The following is a 16,773-nucleotide window of genomic DNA, read 5'->3' on the forward strand; positions in this document are numbered from 1 at the left end:
TCATTATCAAACATTGCGGAGATCATCGACGCGGGTGCTTTCAAATGTGAGTAAACACGGTCCCTAGTGTTAAAATCGCATGTGTTGAACTACAGATGGTACTCAACCAGAATGCCTATTACCGCCGCGACAGGCACCGCGGCAAAACTACCGCGGTAAAAATAATCCAGTCGCATTTCAAAGTCATTTGCGAAATGACCGCCAGGTGGCGCAGAGGGACATTGTGCAAAACAGCAGCTATTGCCGTATTTTGAAATGTAAGCGGGGTTAATGTCAATTAACAGATGAAATAGGCTACTATAGAACATTGTTTAGGACAGAAAAATAGAATCATAATTTAAAAATAGAGACGAGAACAATATAGACTTTATTTCATATTGTAGCCTAGACGTCGGTGGACGACATAAGCCTATTGCACGTTGGGAGCAGCGTGATAAAATAATAATAATAACAAAAATAACGAACAAAAATAAATTAGGTGCAAAGAAGCTGATTATTTGTTTACTATTCCATTGAGGAATGAGACGAATGATGCGCGCTTCTCTGGAACAGATCGGATAAACCGGGCATTTCTCAGTGAGTAAATTCATGGCCGAGTGGTAGAACTTACGTATCGGTCATTTGGATAACACGGGTTCGAATCCCGAACAAACAAAGATTATTGTACATTTTATATTAGCCTATTAATGCATGTCATAGCCTATTATTAATGCAGACAATCAAACAAACAACATTTTTTTATACAGGATAGCCTTTTTTGGGGGGGTTCCTATAAAGAGTTTGTAAAACATGGTTTTAATAAGGTGCGATTTGCCAGGGGGACGGGGATTTCCTTCTGGTCTAAACATTCATGCTGAATTATTTTAATCCCCCCTCCCTCCACAGTAATCAATGCTATACATTACTTCACCAATAGACCATTTAAAATATATAATGTAAAGATATGCAACAGGCACGTTTAAACGACAAACAATAAAATCAGAACCAGTGTCAGTTACGTTCATGGTTCCAGTGCCTTAATGCATGCACGGCTTTCAAAATGTCACAAAGCGTTTTGAGATTATTTTGAATGAAATATTGAAGTTTATAATTAAGTATTTTGGCACACCACGCCGAGTGGCGCTATGCATTGTTCTAAAGTCGGGTTTTATTCTGGCATGTTGAATTAGTTTTCGGCAGACGCGGCTGCGCGTTCATTTTGATTTATTTTTCTCATAACAGCTAAAATAACTTAGGCCCTAATAGGCTACTCCGTAGTTTTTTAGTCATACAGATCAGAGTAGAGCCTACATCGTTCAAAACTGTAAACTTTTATTCATATTCAAACTTTTATTCAAAAGTAGGCTATCTGTCGTCTCTGTCTCCGGGAACTGCGCGTCACAAAAATGAACCGAAAGCCACTTTCCTCCGCTCAGTCACGATAAGAAATCGGCTATGTCTAAAGCCTTTAAATGTCTAAATATTTAATAAATGTTATCTGATTAGGTAATCCGTATGAAACCGAGAGGTGCAGATGATCTACTCAAACTAGCTATCATGTGAGCGCTTCCCAATGATGAACGGACAAGGGTGAAAATCTCGCTATAATTAAATAGTCTTGGCTAAATCGCCCTGAATTAAATTGTAAAAATAGATCCGATAATTTATTTGTCGAAATGTTGCGATATTGTTTCATTTAAGTTCATAATTATTATATAAATGTTATTTAGTTTAGCAGCAGCAAGCACTGTGGTTCGAGATTTATATATAAAATAATAATAATAGCTAATTCACAAATCGCGCACCCTGGTTGTAAGGATCCAAAGATCCCCGTGGAATTTAACATTGAGTTGAACATTGTAACATGCGTTTTAACAAATGAACATGCGTTTGAACAAATGAACATGCGTTTGAACAAATGAACATGCGTTTGAACAAATGAACATGCGTTTGAACAAATGAACATGCGTTTGAACAAATGAACATGAACAAATGAACATGAACAAATGAACATGCGTTTGAACAAATGAACATGAACAAATGAACATGCGTTTGAACAAATGAACATGAACAAATGAACATGAATAAATGAACATGCGTTTGAACAAATGAACATGCGTTTGTATTTAGGTTTGCTTGGAAAAAGCTGCCCAAACCGAGGTAGTGTTTTATTTCTTCAATTATTGAAATAATTAAATGTTTAGTAATAAACTTATATGACAGAAATATTAGCCTACTAGCCTACATGTAGCCTAAATAATTAAATTATTTCATTATCAACACTTTACTAGCCTAATGCTAATGTCTAGAATTAAGTGTGAATTGCGACTTCTCTTTGTCTTAAGTCGGTCTCAGACTCAGATCGCCTGTGGGGGGTTGGGGGTTCAGGAGGTGTTAAATGTTCTGACTTTCATATGGAGAGGGAGTCTGATGACCAGGCAAAGGCAAAATACTTTTAAAGATAAATCTCTCGATGTGTCCTGTAGGCCCTTAAATTATAAATATTGTAGTTTTATGTATTGTATTTAAAGAGGTCTCACACACACTTTCAGTTGAAGTGTTCAATCCATTTGTTTCAACTGGTTTTGTAGAGTTTTAACACGTTTGAGTAGTGTGTGTGTGTGTCAACAATCTGGCATTATCTAAACATGAACTATCGACGAAACGCGTTCTTGCCAACTAAACGAATGCGAGTGTGCAGCAGATACAGCGCTTATTCGCGATCCACCTCGTTTTATTGTACGGTGAATTCAACCAGGCATTCTGTTTGAAGCAAGACTCAATCATTTGTTACAGTTTTTTTTTCGTGATTTGTATGGATGACACACAGCGACATCAGTATTATCAGCTGTATAATGGGGTTTTACCCTAAAATCTTGTTTAATGTCGAGAGAGACCCGGCGCGCGCAGTGCAGGGAGACTAAATAAACTAAGATAAAAGAGATCCAGCGCGAGAGAGAAGCAAAGAAAAACGCATGATCTTAATTTATGTTGCTTTGAACTATTTTCGTTTTGTAGACTAGCCTACTGTTTTAATTGTTTATTTAGCTGCAATTTCTTTGGCAATACAGATTTAAAATGTCGCAAGAATAAGATTCTGTTTCTTACTTATTAAACTCTAACTCGATGCAACCCTGTTTTAAATAAATAAACTGCCCCCGACACTTTATTTAAACCTTGAAATGTCCAGGATCTGTTTTTAAAAATTTCTTCCTTTGCTATGGCGGGTATCAATTGTCAGTCATCTCAATTTCGTGGATGATTCACAAAACAATAATTTAGCAGATTAAAGATAGCTTCGTCATTTTCATTTTCTGACGCGATCGGCTGATAATCTTCCTTCATCAGTGTTGTCGTCTGTGCAGCGGCTCTACTGGAATCTAGCAAATGTATGTTGTAATGTGCCATTGATAATTAAACAAAACGCTTGACTTCAATAAACAGTTACCTATCTAAGCATCAAGAATGGTAAAACATTTAACGCTGTCAGCCAAAGCTAGTGAGATTCGATCTCGCATCGCTTGAAGCTCCGTGAAGCTCGTGCTGTTGCGTTGTCCACTGCGCTACCGTCGGTCCGCTGATGAGACGTTGCTCTTGAAAAGCCTCATTGATGTAGCCTAATATTTTTCTATTGCAATGTTTTGTGTTGAAATGTTTTCTTTATTTATTAAATGTATTAGGCCTACATTTAATTTCAGTCTTGTGATTATATGAATTCATTTAACTACATGTTTAACTTGAATTTATCTGTTTTAACACATTTCAATCACTCTCAATGAGCCGCGGCGCGGCGGCAGATTAACGTTACGCAATAGAGAGAATAAACTGACACTTTTCAAAGTCTGCGATTGTAGCGCCTCTTAGCGGTCAAAGGCAGCAAATACACCCCCGCAATTTTACCGCCGCGGTAAAAGTCTCATTCTGGTTGAGTACCATCTGTACTATAGAGTAAATGTTTTAACTGTTGAAGGTGTAAAGACGTTAGACAGTATAGTATAGTTGTGATTTTGCTGTAAAAACACGTTTTATTATGACAGGGGAGCTCCAGTAAGCACACGTAACGTTAACGTTACGTCTCTAAATTGGATTTACATAAACCTTATACATCTTAAAGATGCTTATTTTAAATGTCTATTAACATCTGACAGGAAAATCGTCTATAAGTATCGCAGATAAGCACATCACAACATGAAATGTGTCCTATTGTGTATAGGAGAATTTACTGTTGTCAACACTGCTTTATATTATATGAAAAAGTAACTAAACATACGTTATCTATTGTATTTGTCCATTGGTACTGTTGATAAATTTAGGAACATTTATGTTGGATAAAAAGTGAGTTAATACTATCTCAACATGTAAAAGTTTATTGAGCTCATAAAAGGAAAACCTGAAATAAAAAGTAAAATAATTTTGTTACTTGTAATACAGAAATCAAATGACATTGTGCTGTTAACATGTCTGTTTTTTATTATGTTTTGTGCATTTTGTAGGATTCTGAAGTTTCTGCAGACTGGTATATCATCATCACTGAGGATGAGGAGCCCAGAGCTGAATCCTGGAAATGGTGCCATGGATGAGACCCTCCATCACTCCACCGGCCCTTATGAGACCCTCCATCTCTCCACCGGACCCTACGAGACCCTCCATCACTCCACCGGACCCTACGAGACCCTCCATCACTCCACCGGACCCTACGAGACCCTCCATCACTCCACCGGACCCTACGAGACCCTCCATCACTCCACCGGCCCTTACGAGACCCTCCATCACTCCACCGGCCCTTATTGCCTCAGATTGTGAAGCACAGCGCAGCAAGTAACGACCTCAGGCACAAGTCATGGCTCACCTCTGGCCATGAAGAAAGTAGAGCACCAGCTTGTTTTCAGCATGTTAAAGGCTCGCTCTACTATGCTTCTCTTACTGAGTGTTTGCTGTTGAGACGAGTCTCACAGGCTCTGTACGAGGTGATGAGGGAGAGAGTGCACTCAAGCAAAGATGGCCGCATGTCCCTTTCCCATCCATGATCAGATCCCAGTCTGACTGCAGCAATGAGGGACATGATGGACAGCAGAGACAGGAGAAGGTGGGAACGCTGGTCAGCTGATTCATCAGAATAAAGCTGAGGAATGAGAGCCGCTGTGTTGAGATGGCAGTAGTGGGGTTCACCTCCTGTAAATGTGTGATTGTTAGAACATTAATGAATAAAGCTTTGTTTCATGTGTTGTTGACTTGTATATATTTATTTATTGTGATGGTTACTTTTTTTATCTTTTACTCATTTATTCTTGACTCATTTATTGTTTCTTATTGTTGTCAGTAAATACAATATAATTAATTTAATTAAATAATGCATTAATTCATTGCTTGACAACCATGGTTGTATCTTTCAACAATGAACAATCATAATGAGAGAGAAAAACAGAAAACCTGAATAGCATTGGTTTGCTTACATCATAATAATATAAGATTATATACACAGGGGTGGAAAGCACACCAACGAGGTTAAATATCTTTGAATAATTCATCATAATACATAAAGAAAATGCATTTTTTGTTTGCTATTTATAAGCCTGAGGGATAAAACCAGGGTTAAATTCAACAAGAAAAAGAGGAAAACAATGGAGATTCAAGTGATTTTTGATTGTGGGCGAACATTCTTGCATATAAAATGAAGAAATTTAACAACATATTCAAGAGATGACGATTTGAGGGTTTTGTAATAAAAATGATATATTCAAGGACATAAAACTGGGTTAAAAATATAAGAACTTAAATCAACCCATAATTTATTGGTTATATTATATCACAAAATAAATGGGCAGCTGTTTCTTCAAGACCACAAAATGAGCAAGTTTCGTCAATATCAAGATATTTACAGATAGAAATTTAGTTAAACCTGTTTCTCATATCTTTTAAGTTGTTGCGCTTGATAACGCGTCGTAGGTCACATGATAACGTCAACATGGCGGATGATGTACGGCTCGCATTCATACTTAAAGTCCGCATGAACCGGAAGTTGCAAACGACTTTTCTCAAGTGTTGTGACGCATTTCCGAGTGAAACGGAATATTGAACAGAGGGCAGGGTTTTACTTTAGCGCTCCTCCTCCCCATCTCTCGCAACGGTTTGAGGGGAGTGGTTAAGCGCCAAGTCGTCAAGCCTACGTCATCAGAAAAAGAGCCATTCCAGACCCGGAAGTAACTTTTCAGACTTTGATTAAAGATAACTTCGGCAAACAATTATTTTCCGTGTATTAACTTGCACGGATTAATTGTTCACCACAAGACTAGTAATATCCGCTAACAAAGTAAATAGGGTCAATTTTGATTTCATGCCGACTTTAACGAGATTTGGCTGTAAAGTACCTACTCTTTTAGCACTCGTTAAGTAAGTACTTATTGAAATTAAGTACCTACTCATTGAGTATGCGGTTTCGGACGCAGCCATGGACTCAATTGTATGAGAACTGAACTGAGCAGGATGATGACATAACTGTTTTCTGCGACAACGATGTACTAAAAATGGAAATGTTTTTTTTACCTCTTAACAGATGATGTTATCAAAATGATCCTCGTATACATGGATCTGCAAAAATGACTAAAAGCTCTGTAGCCTATTATGCATGCCAAACAAGTAGCAATGTCACTTTGTAAAGAAAGGCTATGAGCCTGCGCACATACACATATACACACACACACCTATAGAATAAACACATAACACGCATGTGCATGCCATCACCGTTTTTAGATAGATTCGTGTTTGGGAGTTTATACGGAGATGATAACGGTATCAAAACGCTGAATGGCTCTTTTATTTAGAAGGCAGGACTTACTTTGCCATAATGCACATTGCACCTTCTTTATTGCCCCATTCATAGAAATATTGGTATATCTAAAGACATTGGTCCAACCCTCTGACGAATGCGTAATAATTTTAATTTGACCGATCATTTTCATTCATTCACTCCCTGCTGAAATAATGAACTCAGCTGCCATACACTATATGTGGATAGTAAACGATTTCAGACAGAGCTAAAGTCACTGTTGAGTTTTGTACTGTTTGAACACCACAATGCATTGTTGCACTGGTATATATATAGGTATATATATACCACTAGTCCAAACAAACAAACAAACAAACAAAACAGGAAGGGGTCAGAGGCAAAAGAGTAATCCACGGAACAGGCAAGAAATCCAAAAACCAAGAGACATGTAACCAGGGAAAATGCTCATGAATGCAGTACAACAACATACAAAACTTTGAAGTGAGTGAATGAGTGAACATTGTATAAATAGGCTGAGACTAACAGGGTAATGAGACACAGGTGAATGCAATCAGTGATGATGAGTCCGGGCACTGAGTTAAAGTCTGATGTGGAGTGTGCCCTCTGGTGGCTCTCAAGGGCACTCCAGCTGGTGACCATTACAGTCCTCGCAATACATGTCAAGTCAAGTCATCTTCATTTATATAGCGCTTTTAACAATGATAATAAAGATTGTTTCAAAGAAGCTTTACAGAGATAAACGTATAATTTAAGGTAACAAGTTGTTTAGGCTTTATAGCGGTTCTTGAATAATGTTATTTTCCAGCTAAAGTTAGTTTTGATTGATTCACTTCCGTCGAAATGATAATTTGTTATTAAATTAGAGGCCGTTAAGACGACACCGTTTTTCTCTAAACAGACTTTAAACGTGAACCTGTGAGAAACGCTGATGGCGCTCACGTGCGCATCAAGAAATAATTCTATAGTTATGTGCGTTTGAATATATGTGCGCAGGTTTGTAATTCCTTACAAACCAAGCCTAAACAAACTAATTGTCTTACATTTTTATACAGAATTTTTATTTTATCACTTCGGGGTAGGTACGCGAACCGAATTTTCCACAAAGCTTTATCTGTAGAGTGGTAAAGGGATCCTCCATAGGGAGAGGCTAGTTGGCACTTCAGCACTGCGTTGTCATCGGGTCCAGGCGAAGGTCCTTGGTCAGATCTGGATACGGCCTGGATCCGACAGGCTGCGGGAAAACCTCGGGATAAACAAAGACACTAAAATTAGCGTAGATGCCATTCTTCTCATGATGTAACGAGTACATCAGGATTTATGGGAAGTGTTCCCAGTTCCGTCTGACCTAATCTATGCAGCCTAACATTGAGTTATAGAAGTCTATAATGCATTATGTGAATGCTAGGTCAAAGAGATGTGTCTTTAATCTAGCTTTGAACTGACAGAGTGTGTCTGCTTCCCGGACAATGGTAGGAAGACTGTTCCAAAGTTTTGGTGCTAAATAGGAAAAGGATCTACCGCCAGCAGTCGATTTTGATATTCTAGGTATTATTAACTGGCCGGAATTTTGAGATCGCAATAGACGTGAAGGACTATAATGCGTTAAGAGCTCGCTCAAGTACTGCAGAGCTAAACCACTTAGTGCTTTGAAAGTAATCAGCAATATTTTAAAATTGATACGATGTTTAATAGGGAGCCAATGCAGTGTTGACAGAATGGGGCTAATATGGTCATACGTCCTGGTTCTGGTAAGAACTCGAGCTGCTGTAGTTTGTTTATTAAGCGTGCAGGGCAACCACCCAGTAGAGCATTAAAATAATCTAGCCTTGAGGTCATGAACGCAATAACTAATTGTTCCGCATTTGTCAATGAGAGCACATGGCGTAATTTAGATATATTTTTAAGATGGAAAAATGTGGTTTTACAGATACTAGACACATGATTTTCAAATGAACGATTGGTATCAAAGAGCACACCCAGGTTCATAACCGACGACGAAGACTTAACAGAGCAGCCATCAAGTGTTAGACAGTATTTTAGGTTATTACGTGTGGAAGTTTTTTGTCCAATCATTAGAATCTCTGTTTTTTCTGAATTTAGTAGTAGGAAATTACTAGTCATCCAATTTTTTATATCAGCTATACATTCCGTTAATTTTGTGAATTGGTAGGTTTCGTTAGGTTTTGAAGAAATATACAGCTGAGTATCGTCGGCATAACAGTGAAAGCTAATTCCATGTTTCCTAATGATATCTCCTAATGGTAGCATGTACAGAGTGAACAGCAGCGGTCCTGGTACTGAGCCTTGTGGTACGCCATGCTTAACTTGTGATTGATAAGACATCTCTTCATTTACTGCTACAAACTGATAACGGTCAGATAAGTATGATTTAAACCATGCTAGTGCAATTCCACTAATGCCAACATAATGTTCGAGTCTATTTAAAAGGATGTTGTGGTCAATGGTGTCAAATGCAGCACTAAGATCAAGTAATACTAATAGAGAGATACAACCACGATCGGATGATAAGAGCAAATCATTTGTGACTCTAACGAGAGCTGACTCGGTCCTATGGTACGGTCTAAATAAGGACTGAAAATCCTCGCAGATATCATTTCTTTCTAGAAAGGAACACAGTTGTGAGGATACTGCTTTTTCTAATATCTTTGACAGAAATGGCAGATTAGAGATCGGCCTGTAATTGACTAGTTTTGTATGATCAAGTTGCGTTTTTTTAACAAGCGGTTTAACCATAGCTATCTTAAAGGTTTTTGGTATGTATCCTAGAGACAAAGACGAATTAATGATATTAAGAAGAGGATTTATGACATCTGGAAGCATCTCTTTCAGCAGCTTAATCGGTATAGGGTCTAACATTGTCGATTTAGATGATTTGACGAGTTTGCAAAATTCTTCCTCTCCTATAGCAATGAATGAATCAAATTTTCCCTCAGGGAGACTACAATGCACTTCCTGATGCGATACTGTATTAGACGGTTGCATAGTTATAATTTCGTCACTGATATTATCGATCTTAAAAGTGAAGAATTTCATAAAGTCATTACTGCTGTGCTGCTTGAAAACTTCTGGGCTTGAAGCTTTTTTTTCCGTTAGTTTAGCCACTGTTTCAAATAAATACCTAGGATTATGTTTATTTTCTTCTAATAGTGTTGAAAAATAAGCAGATCTAGCAGCTTTTAAGGCCTCTCTGTAAGCAATCGAGCTCTCCTTCCATGAAATCCGAAACACCTCTAGTTTTGTTTTCTTCCAGTTGTGCTCCATTTTTCTGGCTGCTCTCTTAAGAGTGTGCTCGCCGTTGGACTATTTTCTTTAATCTTCTTTAAGCCCAACGGAGCAACTGTGTCTTAAGAGCTGGAAAAGAGAGAGTTAAAAGTTTCTGTTGCAATATCAAGTTCTTCTAAGCTATCCGCTATCCGGGATGCTGAGATGATGAAACTGATTAGGAAGATTATTGATAAAGCAATCTTTAGTAGCAGAAGTGATAGGTCTAACATATTTATAACACGGAGTCGGCTTTGCAGCCTTGGCTAAATGTAATTTACACGAGACTAGATAGTGATCTGAGATGTCATCGCTCTGTTGCAGTATTTCAACGGCATCAACATCTATTCCATGTGATAGTATTAGATCTAGAGTATGATTACAGCAATGAGTCGGTCCTGACACGTGTTGTCTAACTCCAATTGAGTTTATAATGTCTTTAAATGCCAATCCCAATGCATCTTTTTCATTATCTATGTGTATATTAAAATCACCAACAATTAGTACTTTATCTGCAGCCAATACTAATTCTGATAGAAAGTCCTCAAATTCTTTGATAAAGTCTGTATGGTGCCCTGGTGGCCTGTATACAGTTGCCAGCAGAATTCTCAAACGTGATTTATCGTTTACACTAGATATTTTTACATTAAGCACCAACACTTCAAGAGAAGTATATTTACAGCTAGATTTCTTAGTGGTTTTGAAAATATTACTATAAATTACAGCAACACCTCCTCCTTTGCGTTTCAGACGAGGTTCATGTTTATAACCGTAATCTTGTGGGGTTGACTCATTTAAAGCAATGTAATTGTTTTTTTTTAGTCAGGTTTCTGTCAAACAAAGCACATCTAGGTTATAATCTGAAATCATATCATTAACTATTAGCGCTTTTGAAGTAAGCGATCAAATATTCAGCAACCCACGCTTTATCATTTCCTCATCTGTATTATATCGGTTTTTTATTTGTTGAACGTCAATAAAAAATGTAACCTTATGCCTGGCTCACACTACAGGAGTTTTTAAATCCTAACCGATTTTGCAGCACACACTTTAGGAGAATCTTTGCAGATTTTCTTACCTCAAATCTTAAACATGCTCATACTACAAGATTTGAAAATCGCGGCGCATCACACACTACAAAATGTTACTAAGATTATCGTGCCAGAGGAAGCGCCTCGCGTGATCTACGCAGCAGAACGGAAGCGGGAAAGCGGATGTAAACAAAATGGATACTGTAACACGAACACTTGCTGTATCAATAATGATCGTTTGTTGTGAGAAAAAACAAAAGCGGAAGAATAAGCGATCGTGGATGAGAAAATGGTTGGGGAGACGGACTGAACATGCATGGTCAGTTCTTCAGCGAGAAATGCAGGAAAGAAATGTCAGTCACTTCCGTCTCGTCGTAGACTTGTTTCCTATTGGCTATTGTGACAGTACTGATGTAATCACAATCTTGCTCATCCCGATAAATATCAAACATGTTTGATATGATCGGGGCGAGCCCGATTTGTGTGAGAGCAGATCGGGTGGGGCAAGATTAGATCTGTGAACGCCTCACATTACCAGATAATCTGCGCCAAACATCGCAACCGATCGGGGTCTTCGACAAGATTTTTTCTCCGATTCTCGGGAGGGGGAAATCGGGCATAAATCGGCCTAAAACTCCTGTAGTGTGAGCCAGGCATTAGATGGGTTTGGACGTTTTTTGGATTTCCAAGTTCGGGGAACAGACACAGTCTCTATATGATGATATCTAGGTGAAAGAGTCTCTATGTGATGGGATTTATCTGGCCTTGGTGACGCGAGGCCGCTACCAGACGGCCGGTTAAGCCAGTCTGTCTGCTTCCTGACCTACTGCCCAATTCGTCATGTTATCGTACATTACATTGTTTGTTGAGTGAAAGACGAGTCACTGACGCTCAGCTTGCCACTTGGTATTTAAACTCTAATTTTCTTTTCTTGGTTTCCATTGTTGCTTGGCGGGTCTTTCCTTTTTTCACTGGAATTAGTTACCTCAGACAAGTATCGCCACGTTTTTAATCTTTGCTATTGCTTAAGTGCAACTCAACTCAACTTTATTTATAGAGCACTTTCAACACCACATGAAATTAAAGTGCTGTACACATACAAACAATGTAAACATATGACATACACAGCTTACAAAGCATTTACAAATGCTAAAGAAAACAACTACGTTTTAAGAGCACTCTGAAAAACACCCAATGAAGGAGAAAATTTTACAGACAGAGGAAGGTCGTTCCAGAGCCTAGGAGCTGCAACAGAAAAAGCCTGATCACCTTTACATTTTAAACAAGATCGCGGAACCATGAGGAGCAATTTATCATTTTGCAGAGATCTACTGGATTGACAGCGACTGATTAAATCAGTATTATAAAACTGATAATATTTTAAATATTATAAAACTATTTAAAAAATAGTTCCAGTCCTTGATTCTGATTGGTTGAGCCGCGTTCGAAGCCGTTGTAAATTACTCAACAAACACACACCTGTGAACACATTACACTAGTGTAACTGCGCAACTGCCATTTGTGATTCTTTGTTGCTGCATGTGTTGCTTAGCAACCTCTTTGGAACTACATTGCTTGGCGGAGGAATAAATGTGTTATATTTTTGTTGCTGGTGTTTATTTTATGAATAAAATAAATATTAAAATGAATATTTGTATGGAGTAACCGTTTTATAAAAGCAATAAGCCCCTTGAAGCCATGTTTTACAGTGGATTTACAGCTAAGGGGTTTACTCCGAACGCCCCTTAGCTGTTATAAATCCACTGTAAACCACGGCTTCAAGAGGCTTATTGCTTTAACATACTCTGGTGCTAGGCCATGCAGAGCCTTAAAAACATATAACAACGCTTTGTAATGAATTCTGTATCGTATGGGTAACCAATGTACAGGTGCTGGTCATACAATCAGAATATCATCAAAAAGTTGATTTATTACAAGAAATGTCTACCAGGACATTTTCAGAGCACTTCATGCTTCCTTCAGCAAACAAGCTTTATAGAGATGCTGACTTCATTTTCCAGCAGGATTTGCACCTGCCCACACTGCCAAAATAACCTAAATCTGGTTCAATGACCATGGTATTACTGTGTAATTACTGTGTGATTTCATGATTTCATTCTAATTTTCTGGGATTTTGATTTTGTGGGTTTCATAAGCTGTAAGCCATAATCATCAAAATTATAACAAATAAAGGCTTGAAATATCTCACTTTGCATGTAATGAGTCTATATAATATATTAGTTACACCTGTTAAGTTGAATTCTTGAAATAAATCAACTTTTTGATGATATTTTATGACCAGCACCTGTAGTTCGATTAACACAAGAGTAATATGCTCTCTCTTATTAGTACCCATTAAAAGTCTGGCAGCTGAGTTCTGAACAAGCTGCAAACGAGAGAGAGAGAGGCCTGACTCTCTGCAAATGAACAAGCGCGCTGTTATTTGTTGCATAGTGACGTGTGTTCAAGTAAGCCGAATATGCACAGATTCTGCGCAATAAACTTTATTTAATATATCATGATGACTCAAGAGTTGAGTATTTGTGCATATTTGGCTTACACAAAATTCCTAAGCAAAGTGAGTAAATCGGTAACACTTTAAAATACGGGTGCACTAATATGCATTAATTCATGCTTAACTAATGCACAGATAATCATGTGTTAAAGGTCCCATGACATGGGATTTTTGACTTTCTGAGGTTTTTTAACATTAATATGTTCAGACAGGTAATCTTTCTCTCAAAATCGTTCAATACTGTTTATGCCTCAGTAAGTCAAGCCAGTGACTAAAATATAAACTTCACATCGTTTCTTTTAGTAGGATGAAAATAATCGTATTTAAATTGTGAATAAATTATATACAGAAAGCGATCAAAGAACAATCTTTCCACACAGCGCGAGTTTATCTGGACACTTGCCAAACTCGTTATGAAATCAATGACGCACGTTACACTGCACATGAAGCTCTTACTGTATTTACATCATCGTGTTTGCATTGGTGAAAGCAGAGAGAGTGCAGAAACTGCGTTGCCATAAGATCTTCATTCTCGCGATCAACAACAGACTGTCATCTGCTCAATGCTCATCACCGCAACATTTTATGTGATGGGAATAGATCTAAATACTTTCTGAGTTTTTGCAGAACTATGCCACCAAGCTTTCAAATGATATATAGTTTGCCAAGATTGGTTTAGGTTTAGTATAGGATATTACTGTTTTAAATATATAATGGCCGGTGCCAATATAAAGGGTTAAAGGTCCCATATTGTACATCTTTCTGAAGTTTTATTTTAGGTTTTGATGTCCTTAAGAATATATATTTGCTGTATAAGAACCAAAAAACATCTCAATATATATTTTACAGCTCCTTTCTCAGAAGCTCTGCCAAGAACAGGTCGATTTTGGCCTGTTAACTTAATATTCATTAGCAAACATTTTACTTTTAGGAATACAAAGTAAGCTGTGAACTAGTTAGTATGTAACTTATTAGTACATTTTGTAGGCTGGAAGTCACATTGTCATGGCTATTCTACCAGATAAAAAACCTGGCTTCTCCGTCAAACCTGTGGTCGACAGATTAGCGCATAATCACCATGACTGCATGTTAAGTGTGACTATCGTTTAAGACAGGCATAAAATATGGTTACTGGTCTTAAACAGTCATCAAGTCATGTCATTGGGTTGCTCTTTGAATGTTGCTGCCTGTATGGTTCTAACCTGTTTGTTTCCCTGCGAGGCGATTCATCAGGTAGGACTTCCCGGTGCGGTAGAGACCCACCACGGCCACCACCACCACTGGCTCCTGGATCTGCTGCAGGATCTGTAGTGCTGACTCCTGCACACACAGCTTCCCTTCTGACCCAGTGTCAATCAAGCAGACTGGTGTATCCATGATCACTGGAGAATACAGCTGTCCAACAGATACACACGTTTAAAATGCCAGTGTACTTGAAGTAAAAAGTTAAAGGTGCATAGCGCAACTTTCTGAGTTTTTGCAGAACTATGCCACCTCTGGCGGCAAGCGAAACTGCAGCCAGAGATGTGCACGCACTAGACAAAAGTTTTCTTTTTTTTATCTTACGTGGAGTTTGCGTTGGTGTTTGAAATGAACTACAAGCAGGTCTCTTACAATCCATCTTCTACGGAGAATGCCGGCGAATACACAAACCTGCCAGACATAGCTATGTGAGCGTGCCGTGAACGCGCATGACGTCACGCCCAGTCTAAAATTCTGGATCCCTCTTATTTATTTTACTTTACAGGATTATAGAGACAATCTCAGTGATCAGAGAAGGGCTCATTCAGCCCACCAGGCAATTGTTTAAGCATGTATGGGTTAGAAAACGGGTATTTTTTAACATGAAAAGTTGCTTAATGCACCTTTAAAAACTTCTGACGATTCGTTAATCTTGATAGCTGTAATAGTAAAAACGTATAATAGCTGTAGTAAAAGTATTCGAGAGAGTTTCACATGTAATAAGTAGCTATTTCATATGCAAGCATGTCAGCCAATCACAGCAGTGGCCGGTTACACTGAGGTCTCACACAGACACGCCCCTTCAAACAGAGCGTTCAAATCAGAGGCTAAAATCAGGCTAGGAAAAATGCCTTTTATTTCTAAATTATGACTACTTTTGATCTAAAAAAACATACTAACATTATAAGGACAACCCAGGAAACATTATAAAATAATAAAATAACCCCATGTCATGGGACCTTTAATGTATGACTCATATAGAGCTAAACCATTAATTAATGATTACTGCATCAGTAACTAATAAAGGTTCTAAATGATTAATATATTAAGTCATATATGAATTGTTATTAATTAAATGTATCAATGTATTAATTCATTTATAACATATTTTATTAACTAATAGTGTAAATGAATGCGTTAATTACTACAATGGGTTGAAGTAATGTACTTCAACTTCCAGTTGTCTGCTTTAATTAATCATAAGCTAATGATTTGCAAATGTATCATTATGTTATGACTTTACTTGTTGAGGCACATGACTATTAACTAATTATTAAGTAATATGCCATTTTGGTTTTGACATCCACACTAAGCCATGGATTCCAATTTCCAACCATCTACAACCAAGATTTCACTATCTTTACCCTGTTATTCATGCACAGTAATATGTCAGGTTAAGCTTGAGGTCGTGGAACACTGAGAACATACGGCCGAGAACTGCTATTTCATAACACTGTGTCTAGACTGGACAAAGACAATAGTACCCATTATAGTCAGTGATACTACACTGGATGCGACGCGACACTAGGGCTGTTTTCGACTAAGGATTTTCATAGTCGAATCTGATTCGTTAGATTTTGCCGTAGTCGACTGATAGTCGAACTTTTTTTTTTTTATTATTATTATTTTTTAGATAGGCCTAACAGCTAGATTTTTTCCATTTCAAACAAAAGAGCTAAAAAAAAAAAAACTAAAAGAAAAACATGGTGTGTAACAAATACCTTTTATTCATTTAAAGCCAGATGAACAAAATATATCACACATAGGCTATATCAAACATCAGAAAAGTTCACATAAAATAGGAACAAATTGGCTTCAAAAACAACAACGCCAAAACATGCCTTTATCTCTCACTTAGGAACCTATTTCTTGGCTTTTAAGTCACAGTTCACACTCGGGAATCGGGATAAAATAAATAATTAAAATTAATAGCGCAA

The 16,773-nt window shown here is 37.7% G+C and overlaps 2 protein-coding genes across 2 annotated transcripts in view; both read right to left on the bottom strand.

Annotated features, from left to right (window-relative positions):
- Positions 1-16,773, bottom strand: part of LOC307004698 (guanylate-binding protein 4-like) — a 238,983-nt gene that overhangs the window by 90,031 nt on the left and 132,179 nt on the right. The window lies entirely within an intron of this gene.
- LOC307004247 (uncharacterized protein) lies at positions 4,785-15,303 on the bottom strand. Its single transcript, XM_079623347.1, has 3 exons — positions 14,797-15,303; positions 7,807-8,009; positions 4,785-5,151 (listed from the first exon to the last, which is right to left on the bottom strand). The coding sequence occupies exons 1-3, from the start codon at positions 14,969-14,971 to the stop codon at positions 4,900-4,902; spliced, it is 630 nt and encodes a 209-aa protein (XP_079479473.1). The 5' UTR covers positions 14,972-15,303; the 3' UTR covers positions 4,785-4,899.

The sequence above is a fragment of the Phoxinus phoxinus genome (genome assembly GCF_949152265.1).
Source record: "Phoxinus phoxinus genome assembly, chromosome: 9".
Classification (NCBI taxonomy): Eukaryota; Metazoa; Chordata; class Actinopteri; order Cypriniformes; family Leuciscidae; genus Phoxinus; species Phoxinus phoxinus.